At 45.1% G+C, this 12,361-nt stretch overlaps 1 protein-coding gene across 1 annotated transcript; it reads right to left on the bottom strand.

The window, feature by feature from the left end:
- Nucleotides 1-9,219: 9,219 nt before the first annotated feature.
- Nucleotides 9,220-12,103, bottom strand: LOC140588895 (uncharacterized). Its single transcript, XM_072711519.1, has one exon. It carries the CDS (start codon nucleotides 11,903-11,905, stop codon nucleotides 11,033-11,035), a length of 873 nt encoding a protein of 290 aa, XP_072567620.1. The 5' UTR covers nucleotides 11,906-12,103; the 3' UTR covers nucleotides 9,220-11,032.
- Between the last annotated feature and the right edge of the window lie 258 nt (nucleotides 12,104-12,361).

The following is a 12,361-nucleotide window of genomic DNA, read 5'->3' as shown; positions in this document are numbered from 1 at the left end:
CGTCTGCTCATCATCTGTGGTGTATATAGTGCCTCCTTGTCCTGAGCTCCCCAGTCCAGTCATTGTATTGTTACGTGTGTGATCCTGCTGCCTGCCTGTGCTGCCCCTCTGGTTACCCTGCACCCTGTGTTTCCCCCCTGCTCTACCAGCCTGGTTTTGGCCTCTCACGGTCTGTTTCCTTTTGCCTTTTGTATTGTGTTTTTATTAGAATAAAATCCCCTTCATTTTCCCCGACGCCTGCCTTTGCCTGCATCCTTCCTGAACCTTGACGATTCCCTTGATGAGGGATATGGTGCTTAATAAATAGACAATAAATTAAAGACAAACACATAATAAGTCTAATCATTTTTATGTGTGTGCCGTTTAAAGGAAATGAAATCAAATTAACTTACCTGGTGACACTGGTAATTCTGACTAGAGAAAAATAATACTAAAAAGATCATTATAAAAATGTACTCATAATTCTGTGTCAAGAGCTCTACAAGCTCAACTTTAATATTAATTTTCCACCACTTCTACCTCTTCTATCTCTACCTGACCCACATCTATCTCTACACTGCCAGTTTCCTCCTGACCTCCTTCTCTATTTATAATCTCAACTAGTACATCACTATTATTTCCAATATGGTTACATCACTCACCATGTCCGCACCCTCAATAATTACCTCCCCTATTTCTACCCCCACAATCTCAACATTTACATCCCCAGAATTTACTTCTGCAAGCCCAAACTCACACACTTGGACTTGCACAGCCTCCACCTTCACATTTCCTTTCGTATCCTCTGCCTTCAGGAAAATTCCCCCCCCCCCCCTCCACCTTAACCACCTTCACATTCACCCCCACCTCACTTTGCTTCCCCTTGCTTCCATTTTGCATTTTATTAATGCCTACATTCAGGTCTGCGGCCTCCACCTGTACACTGGAGGTCACCCCCATATGTTTTTCCATCTCCACCTTTTCCCCACTAATCGCACCCTTTACCTCATCTATCCCCTGAGTGCTCCTATTCTTCCTGGCCTTCTTCTTTTTCTGAAGGTAGTATGTCTTATAAATTTCCCAGTCTTCAGATGTCAGGCCGTAATTGTTCTGAAGAGTCTCAGAGACAATGCCAGCATTGCCTTTCACTCTCACACTCTCCCCTCCCTTACACCAGTCAGTCACACCTCCCAGTCCCCCCATAACCTCCCCAGCCTGGACAGTGGGGGGTGTCGCTGGTGAGTACTCCTCCAAACCTTCCTTCTTTCCCCAGTCGATCACCTCGTTCCACGTTGGTCCAGGAAACAACTCTTGCAATTCTCATTCTGGCGAATAAACAAGACATATAATTAACTAGCCATATGTGATACTCTCAAAGCCAAATTAGACACTGTGTGTTTTCAACGTACTCCAGATATTTCCTAAATGCTATTCATCAAGAATGCCTATGGAAAGGGAAGGAGCCTTCATTAGCTGCTCGTGGCGTCGAGGCTACTCCGGCAGTAACGACCGAATTGCTAAAACTGTTTCACAATCTACACCAGGAGTATTCAATCAGGGTTCTTGCAGGTTTCAGTAAGTTAAATTTAAGACATTTTTAAGACATTTTAAGACCATTATGAGTAAAATTTAAGACCAACACAATGCATTACTAGAAACATTCGAATGATACCAGAATTTCTCATATTTTATGTCACTCATATCCTTAGCCCAACATCCACATATTATATGTGTTTACAAAGTGCGTTTTAATAAGTTCACATGTGTTTAAAGCATATGGGAGTGGTATTTTAAGGCTTAAACTATAAAAAGTTTATGTATATGGTCTTTCTATATCACAGATTTTCACCTATTGCTGATGGGTCTGGAACGTAACTTCTGCGATAGGCGGGGGATCCAGACCCATCAGCCATAGGTGAAAATCCGCGATATAGAAAGACCATACACTCACCTAAAGGATTATTAGGAACACCATACTAATACGGTGTTTGACCCCCTTTCGCCTTCAGAACTGCCTTAATTCTACGTGGCATTGATTCAACAAGGTGCTGAAAGCATTCTTTAGAAATGTTGGCCCATATTGATAGGATAGCATCTTGCAGTTGATGGAGATTTGTGGGATGCACATCCAGGGCACGAAGCTCCCGTTCTACCCCATCCCAAAGATGCTCTATTGGGTTGAGATCTGGTGACTCTGGGGGCCATTTTAGTACAGTGAACTCATTGTCATGTTCAAGAAACCAATTTGAAATGATTTGAGTTTTGTGACATGGTGCATTATCCTGCTGGAAGTAGCCATCAGAGGATGGGTACATGGTGGTCATAAAGGGATGGACATGGTCAGAAACAATGCTCAGGTAGGCTGTGGCATTTAAACGATGCCCAATTGGCACTAAGGGGCCTAAAGTGTGCCAAGAAAACATCCCCCACACCATTACACCACCACCAGCCTGCACAGTGGTAACAAGGCATGATGGATCCATGTTCTCATTCTGTTTACGCCAAATTCTGACTCTACCATTTGAATGTCTCAACAGAAATCGAGACTCATCAGACCAGGCAACATTTTTCCAGTCTTCAACTGTCCAATTTTGGTGAGCTCGTGCAAATTGTAGCCTCTTTTTCCTATTTGTAGTGGAGATGAGTGGTACCCGGTGGGGTCTTCTGCTGTTGTAATCCGCCTCAAGGTTGTGCGTGTTGTGGCTTCACAAATGCTTTGCTGCATACCTCGGTTGTAACGAGTGGTTATTTCAGTCAAAGTTGCTCTTCTATCAGCTTGAATCAGTCGGCCCATTCTCCTCTGACCTCTGGCATCAACAAGGCATTTTCGCAGACAGGACTGCCACATACTGGATGTTTTTCCCTTTGCACACCATTCTTTGTAAACCCTAGAAATGGTTGTGCGTGAAAATCCCAGTAATTGAGCAGATTGTGAAATACTCAGACCGGCCCGTCTGGCACCAACAACCATGCCACGCTCAAAATTGCTTAAATCACCTTTCTTTCCCATTCTGACATTCAGTTTGGAGTTCAGGAGATTGTCTTGACCAGGACCACACCCCTAAATGCATTGAAGCAACTGCCATGTGATTGGTTGATTAGATAATTGCATTAATGAGAAATTGAACAGGTGTTCCTAATAATCCTTTAGGTGAGTGTATATAGGTATGTTACAAAAAAATCCAAAGCCCCCATATAACAGAAAATCTAACTGAATTTAATAGAGAACTAGATAGAAATAAGGAAGTTATAGCAATTATAGTGGTGGAAATAATTAAGTGGTCATTTTTTCCTTTTGTTCTTAATGTATATTAAACAAAGGCTGTGATCTTAAATTGAAGAGAAATTTAAAGAAATTGAATAAATTATCCAAACAAAGTCCCCTTTCCCTCGCCCGGACTAGGGTCACCGGGGCCCCACCCTGGAGCCAGGCCTGGGGGAGGGGCCCGTTGGCGAGCGCCTGGTGGCCGGGCCTTGGCCCGTGGAGCCCGGCCGGGCACAGCCCGAAAGAGGCACGCGGGACTGTCCCCAGGTGGGCCCACCACTCGCAGGGGGAATGTCAGGGGTTCGGTGCTTTGTGGATCGGGTGGCGGCCAAGGGAGGCCCTGGCAGTCCGATCCCCGGCTGACAAACGGCCTCAGAAATGTTCTGGCAAACCATCCGGAGTATCAGGAGGGGGAAGCAGCTCCTGGTTCCTACTATTTATAGTGGGGGGGGGGGCTGTTGACCTCACCTGGGGACATCACCCGGAGGTGGAAGAAATACTTTGAGGACCTCCTCAACCCTGCCTCAGATACATCTACGCACACTGCCTTTGAGACATCTGAGGGCACAGAGTCCGAGGGTGCTGGGGGGGGCTTGCACGTCACTGGGGCTGAGGTGGCCAGGGTGGTTAAAGAGCTCCGTAGTGGCCGGGCCCCGGGGGTGGACGACATCCGCCCGGAGTACCTGAAGGCTCTGGATGTTGTGGGGCTGTCGTGGCTGACACGCCTTCTCAACAGCGCGTGGAGGTCAGGCACAGTGCCATTGGATTGGCAGACCAGGGTGGTGGTCCCCTTATTTAAGAAGGGGGACTGGAGGGTGTGTTCCAACTACAGGGGGATCACACTTCTCAGCCTTCCTGGGAAAGTCTATTCCGGGGTACTGGAGAGGAGGGTGAGATCAATAGTCGAATCTCGGATTCAGGAGGAACAATGCGGTTTTCGTCCAGGCCGTGGAACACTGGACCAGCTTTATACCCATGCAAGGGTACTGGAGGGGGCCTGGGAGTTTGCCTATCCAGTCTACATGTGTTTTGTGGATTTGGAAAAGGCTTACGACCGGGTTCCCCGAGGTGCTCTGTGGGGGGTGCTTCGGGAGTATGGGGTACAGGGTCCGCTGTTCGGTCCCTGTATGAACGGAGCAAAGCTTGGTCCGCATTGCCGGTAATAAGTCGGACGTGTTCCCAGTGCGGGTTGGGCTCCGCCAGGGCTGCCCTTTGTCATCGGTCCTGTTTATGATATTTATGGACAGGATTTCTAGGCGCAGCCAGGGTGTTGAGGATGTCCAGTTTGGTGGCCTCAGGATTGCCTCGCTGCTTTTTGCAGACGATGTCGTCCTGTTGGCTTCATCTGCTGGGGATCTCCAGCATGCACTGGGGCGGTTCCCAGCCGAGTGTGAAGCGGCAGGGATGAGGATTAGCACCTCCAAGTCCGAGACCATGGTTCTCAGCCGGAAACGGGTGGTTTGCCCTCTTCGGGTCGGGGAAGACGTACTGCCTCAAGTGGAGGAGTTTAAGTATCTCGGGGTCTTGTTCACGAATGAGGGTAGGCGAGATCGGGAGCTGGATAGACGAATCGGAGCGGCGTCTACAGTTTTGCAGGCGCTTAACCGGTCCGTCGTGGCTAAGAAAGAACTGAGCCGAAAAACAAAGCTCTCGATCTATTGGTCCATCTTCGTCCCTACCCTCACCGTTCAACCCACCGTTCAACTTTTTCCGCGGCTATGCTATTCCCCGCATCCACCAAACTCGTGATGACTTAAACACACCCGCGCGGAAGAGCGGCGCAGCGGGATTCGGGAGATTGTAACATACCTACCATATACATAAAGTTTTTTATAGTTTATGCCTTAAAATATATAGTGATCCCCCGCCTATCGCAGAAGTTACGTTCCAGACCCATCAACGATAATGAAAACAACTGGAAACAGCTGATACACATGGGGAATCCACACGGGATTAACTAGGGGGCGTGGCAGGACATACTGCACTTTTAATCAGATTTTTTAGATTTTCTAAGCAATTTTTATTCAAATAAGTTTTTTTCATCTCTATTTTGCTTTTTTGACTTGGTTTAACTTTTTTAAATCTTGTTTTTATAAAGCATATTAAATAACCCCTGTGATAATAAATAATAAAATAATGATAATAAAAACTTGCCTTGCCTTACCATAAGGAGACTGAGAAACGTTCTCCTCAAGACTACACGAACAACTAAAAACTATATGCTGGAAACTAAGACATTCACAAGGTAACTCCATGAAAAGCTCTGTAAAAGTAGAAATGTGTTTATTTTATGATAAGATAATGTGAGCCAACTGGCTAGTAGTTGCCTTTTAACTGAAAAAATTCACTCCAGTCATCAGAGAAAAAAGTTACTACATCAAAACATTTACATTGCAATAATGTATGGCATGAAACAAACTTGTAACTATGTCACTCAGTAATAAAAATAATAAAACAACATACCATTCACATTGGTCTCAAGAACTAAGTTAGCGCTTGATTCCCCGGCACTTCCTACTGTGGCTGAGTGTGCACCTGACGTCAGTGGCTGAAAGTGCACGTTCTGCAGCCAGACCCTTCTCTCTCAAACTGTTTGCCTAGCTGCAGTGATTACGCAATGGGATTTGTAGTTTTATTACCACGCAGACACCGGTGCAGACCAGAAAACACAACCAACGGATTAGTTTTACAGCGATTTACTGTTTTATTTTCTGCGGGCAACGCTTTTTGGGAATGAACGGAGGTAAGAATTTTAAGACTTGGGTAAATTAAATTTAAGACCTAGGATGAAAATCTGGGCATTTTTAAGACATTTTAAGGCCTTAAATTTAACTTTCTAAATTTTAGACTTTTTAAGACCCCGCGGGAACCCTGTCAATTAAAAGTTACTGAGGTCCAGGTACAGTATTAAATTTCGCCCAAGCAGAAGGTCCGAACCAAAGTCCATCTTGTGTCTTATAGCCATGGGCGTTGTTAGGCCTATTTAGGGTGGGCTTCAGGCCCCCCAAAATGATCCCAAGCCCCCCCTAAAAATATAGTAATTGTCATACAATTTTTAAATTATACATCTATACATTTCATACAAGATATCACTGAGCGCAGGTACGCACTTAACAAATAGAAGCAAAACTACGAATTGAAATTAAAAATAATACTGTAAGTCTAGCTATCATTATAATCATAAATTATGTACGGGCTGCTTAAGCTGCTATAGGTAGATGGCGGGCATTTGGACCCAGGCGGAAGCTATATGTCGCTGCTTGTTAGCGAGCAGCAACATTTATCCGCATTTCAAAAGAAAGAAGCGGCCAGAGAATTTCATTGTCAGAGATTGTGAGTAGGTGTCAATAACTTCTGTCTTGGACTCAGTTGAAACTGTTGTAGTGTCTGCTAGTTTCTGTTAATCAGTAGTTTCAGGTAGCCAATCAAGTGTAGTTTCGGTCTCGCTGAAGGTGTAAATTAGGGGCGGGGCTAACTGAGTTATATTGAAGGTGAGTCCAGCTCAGACACGTGTGTCTGTGGTGGTTAGAGACAAACGCAGTTAATCTGTTACTACTCGTTCTATCCTTCCTTTCTTTTCTATTCTATTCTCAATTTTGCGAACTCACACCATCACTGCAGACATGTGCCTCAGACCTATCCCAGTCCACCTATCTCTTAGATCTAGAAGATCCCATCCAACATCCAGGCGCCGCACATCCAGTAATCTTATCTACCCTCCCCTGTCATCCCAGTCCCAACGTCGGGTGTTGGGCGGTCTCTGGAATTGCCAGTCTGCTGTAAAGAAGGCTGATTTCATTTCCGCCTTTGCGTCCCACCATTCTTTTGACTTTCTGGCTCTAACTGAGACCTGGATATCCCCAGAGAACTCGGCTACACCAGCTGCTCTCTCCTCTGCTTACGCTTTCTCTCACTCTCCACGCCAGACCGGCAGGGGCGGTGGCACAGGTCTGTTACTACAACACAACAACAACAAATTTATTTTTGTATAGCGCATTATCACAACATTACATTGTCCCAAAGCGCTTTACAGCATCCCCACCCAAAGCCCCCAGTGAGTAAGCCATAGGCGACAGTGGCAAGGAAAAACTCCCTAGAAGGAAGAAACCTTGGGAGGGACCAGCCTCAAAGGGGGAGCCCATCCTCCAGGGGCCGGCAGGGAGAGTCAAATACAGTTTAGTCTGAAACACAAACGGGGAGCAGGGGGGAGATGACAAGCCGGTGCCAACACTTCCTCCAATCGCCAGGCAGCCAGAAGACAGGGAGCGGGTCATACAAGGAAGATGACACTGGCAGAACGGTGAGCTGGATGCACGGTCGTCATTGGCAGTGGCGACGTCACATGTTGCAGGGTGTGCTGGACATCTTGATAGATTGAAAGCTCCAGGTAGCACCACCCAGGAGAAGGTGGTGGAAATAAATGCAATTAGTCAAAGTAAGGGAGACTATAGGCAGTGCTAAAAGTTAGATGAGTGCAATATGAAGTGCAATGCTCCGGCAGATATGGCTATGGCAGCATAAGTAGGAGGGAGAGGCAGGTGGGAATGCAGGCATGGGGAGTCCCTGAAATGTCAGCACTCCAATCCCACAAGCAATTGTGAAGCTAGAGTGACAGCACTGTCAATTCAGTTTATCCAAAGCCAATGGCACCGATCCCCACCCAGCTCTACACCTCACACTATAGGTTTAACTGGGAGTGAGAAGCTAGCTAGAGCTAGAACTAGTGTCCCTATAAGCTAAACTAAATAGGTGTGTTTTTAGTCTAGACTTGAATATTGAAAGTGAGCCTGAAACCCGCACATCCGGTGGGAGACCGTTCCACAGCTGAGGAGCTCTATAGGAGAAAGCTCTGCAGCCTGCCGTAGATCTTTCTACCCTAGGTACTAACAGATATCCCGCACCTTGAGATCGAAGCAAGCGTGGGGGATTGTATGTGGTCAGCAGATTATTAAGGTAGTCTGGTGCAAGGCCATTCAGTGCTTTATAGGTTAACAGCAGTATTTTATAGTCAATCCGAGACTTAACTGGTAACCAATGAAGGGAGGATAAGACTGGTGTGATGTGATCAAATTTTTTAGTGTTTGTGAGAACTCTGGCTGCCGCATTTTGTACCACCTGAAGTTTATTTAAGGAACCAGACGGGCAACCAGAAAGGAGGGCATTACAGTAGTCTAGTCTGGTAGTTACGAAGGCATGTATTAATTTTTCTGCATCACGAAGTGAGAGCATCTTACGAAGCTTGGCTATGTTTCGTAGATGATAAAACGCAGTTCTAGTAATACTTCTTATGTGAGCATCAAAACATAGATCTGAATCTACTAGAAGACCAAGATTTCTAACCACTGTGTTAGGTTGTGTAGGAAGGCCACTAATGCTGAGGTGGTGAAACTTATTTCTTGCAGCCTTGGGACCAATCACCAGTACTTCTGTTTTTTCTGTGTTTAACATTAGAAAATTTTTTGCCATCCAGCACCGAATATCTAACAGACAATCTTCTAGCCGAGATAGGAGTGATGTATCATCAGGGTTAACAGATATATATAACTGTGTATCATCTGCATAACAATGAAACCCAACACCATGTTTTCTAATAATGTTACCAAGCGGTAGCATGTATAGTGTAAACAGTAGTGGGCCCAGTACTGATCCCTGTGGGACACCGTATGTGACTTTGGTGGCCTTGGATGATTCGTTGTTCACATGTGCATACTGATAGCGATCAGTTAAATATGAGCGGAACCAAGAGAGTGCTGTCCCTGTAATGCCAACTACACCTTCTAACCGGTCCAAGAGGATATTATGGTCCACAGTATCAAATGCTGCAGTTAAATCCAGTAATACCAACAGCGATATCAAGCCACGGTCAGAAGCCATAAGTAAATCATTCATTACTTTGACTAGAGCAGTTTCTGTGCTATGGTTTGGTCTAAAGCCAGACTGATATAATTCATTATTATTATTTTTTTGTAGGAAAGTAGACAACTGACGAACTACAACCTTTTCCATGATCTTTGAAATGAAAGGAAGATTTGAGATTGGTCTATAGTTTCCTAAAACACTAGGGTCAAGATTTGGTTTCTTTAGAACGGGTCTAATAACAGCCAATTTAAAAGGTTTAGGAACATATCCAAGCTTAAGAGAAGAGTTTAACACATTTAACAGGGTATTGCTAATCTGTGGTGCGATTTCCTTGAAAAATTTTGTAGGAATTGGGTCTATGAGGCTTGTAGAGGATTTACAGGAGGAAATTAAGCTCAGGAGTTCTGGGTGTTTTATAGGAATGAAAGATTCAAAAGTCTCATTATTGATAGGCATAAGACTAGCAGGAGTCTGGCAGTCATAGGTAGCTAAGGATGTGCACTGGATGGTCTGTCTAATCTTAGTTATTTTACCATTAAAGAATGTAATAAAGTCATTACTCTTAAGAGATTGTGGGACTTGCGAGTTTAATGGAGAATTCTGTGTTAACCTAGCCACGGATTCAAATAGGAATTTTGAATTGTTTTTGTTCCCGTCTATTAATCTGGAGAGATACACAGACCTAGCAGACACTAGTGCTTGTCTGTATTTAGACAGGCTCTCTTTCCATGCAGATTTGAAAACTTCTAGTTTAGTTGAGCGCCATTTGCGCTCTAGCTTGCGTGATGCCTGTTTGAGTTCACGTGTATGATCAGAGTACCAGGGGGCAGGTTTCTTATCTCTATGCTTTATTTTCTTAAGTGGAGCTACAAGATCTAGTGTGCTACGAAGGTATTTATCCATGTTTGCAGTCGCCTGTTCAAGTTCATTTATACACGATGCTTCAGATGTAAGGCTGAAGGACTGTGGAAGTTGGTTCATAAATGTTGTTGTAGTTAGTGAGGCAATGGAACGTCTGATTCTGTACTTTGGAGCTGCGGTCAACGGGAGGCTATACTGGATTTCAAACGTTAACAAGTAATGATCAGAGAGAAGGGGACTCTGAGGCATAATAGATACATGTTCCACCAAGATGCCATGACTAATAATCAAATCAAGGGTATGGTTACAGGCATGAGTAGGCCCGACTACATTCTGACATACACCTAGAGAGTCAAGAATAGCTGTAAACGCTATTTTTAAAGGATCACTATCTTTCTCCATATGAATGTTAAAATCACCCACAATAACAGCTTTGTCAGTACTGACCACCAGGTTAGTTAAAAAATCAGCGAACTCCTTAAGAAAATTACTGTATGGCCCAGGTGGTCTATAAACAATAACAATGGTGATTTGGGGTGAAGAGCAAGAAAGAGATGAACCAGCAAGACTAAGAACAAGAGTTTCAAATGTGCTGAAACTCAGACCACATTTCTCAGTCACTCCTAGGCTGGATTGAAAAATTGCAGCAACACCACCACCTTTGCGATTTGGTCGAGGGTTATGCTTGTAACTGTATTCAGCTGGAGTAGATTCATTCAGTGCCATGAATTCATTTGGTTTAAGCCAGGTCTCCGTGAGGCATATGGCACCAAGACTAAAATCAGTAATTATTTCATTTATTAATAGTGCCTTAGGAGCCAGTGATCTTACATTCATAAGTCCAAGTTTAAGTTTAAGCCCTGCATCACAGCTGTTTTCTAGTAACGGATTCATTGTAATTTTTATTAAGTTATTATGGCACACACTACGGTGGAATCGGCTTCCATGATTAAAAACGCGGGGAACAGACACAGTCTCAATAAAATGAACCCTAGGTGACGACTCTAGGCAACTAGCAGGCGGTCGGTTATGCCGGTTTGCCTGCCGCCTGGGCTTGGCTCTAGTTAGTCAGCGATTTGTCTGGAGACTATGAGCTATGCTTTTAGACAAGAGGTCAGCACCAGCCCGCGAGGGGTGAATACCGTCCCTCTTCAAAAGCCCAGGCCTACCCCAAAACATCCGCCAGTTGTCAATATAACCCACACCATTTATCGGGCACCATTCCGACAGCCAGCGATGTAGCGACGATAATCTGCTGTACATTTCATCGCCACGTCTAGCAGGGATGGGGCCAGAGCACGTTACTGACGCGGACATCTTCTTCGCAAGGTTGCACACCTCTATAAAATTTGATTTCGTGATCTCCGATTGCCTCAATCGGACATCATTAGTGCTGACGTGGATAATAATGTTAGAGTATTTACGTTTACTTTTAGCCAGCACTTTTAAGTTTGCCGAGATGTCGGTCGCTCTGGCACCAGGGAGACAATTAACTATGGTCGCCGGAGTCGCTACTCTCACGTTTCTTAGAATAGAGTCGCCTATTACTAGAGCACTTTCAACAGGTGTCTCAGCGGGAGTTTCACTGAGTGGGGAGAACCTGTTGGAAACGCGAATGGGCGAATGGTGCCGGTGTGAATTTTGGTTGGATTTACGACTATGCCGCCGGGTCGTCACCCACTCGCCTTGCTGCGTAGGCTCTGCTGCCGGAGCGGGGGGAGACTGAATACCTATGGCGGACATATCCGGAGCCGCTAACACTGAATCAATAAAACTCTCCGTTTCCTGAATGTCCCGTAACGTCCGGATACGTCCCTCTAAAACTACAATCTTCTCCGTCAGCCTAGCGACTAACTGACACTTCTCACAGGTAAACGTACCGCTAATAACCGGAGAAGAATAACTAAACATATTGCACTCAGAACACGGAACAGGAGACATGATGTTGTACTTACGTGAAACGGTAAGTTCTAAAGCTGGAAGCACCTTTTTGATTGAATGGAGATCGTGGGTCGGTGCTTGCGAAGGTGATTAATCCGTAGGGGTTTGGAGAATTATCAGAAGACTATTAAGCTTGTAAGGATTTTTATTTTTTCCGATGACTTAATTCTAATTATTATTTAGGTGATATCTATAGTTTTAAAGTTCACGCGGTAGCAACCAGTTTCTGTCAGGGTCAGCCTCCCGCTGTGGTCCTTTCGTGCCCCTTCCCCGTTTGACCAGCAGGTGGTGCTGGTCATTCCGTCCTTCACGTCAGTCCTTGTTCTCCCCTGTCTCCTGTCTGGTCTCGTGGCTCAATGTATTTAGCATGTGCTGTCTGTTTGCCCCTCGGTCCTGAGTTCCCTCTTGTCTTGTGTTCGAATCCCACCTCCTCTGTCTTTGTATTTAGCTCCCTGG

This window comes from Paramormyrops kingsleyae, chromosome 4 (assembly GCF_048594095.1).
Source record: "Paramormyrops kingsleyae isolate MSU_618 chromosome 4, PKINGS_0.4, whole genome shotgun sequence".
Lineage (NCBI taxonomy): Eukaryota > Metazoa > Chordata > Actinopteri > Osteoglossiformes > Mormyridae > Paramormyrops > Paramormyrops kingsleyae.
Note: the sequence above shows the minus strand (reverse complement) of the source record. Positions and strands in the feature narration are given on the sequence as shown.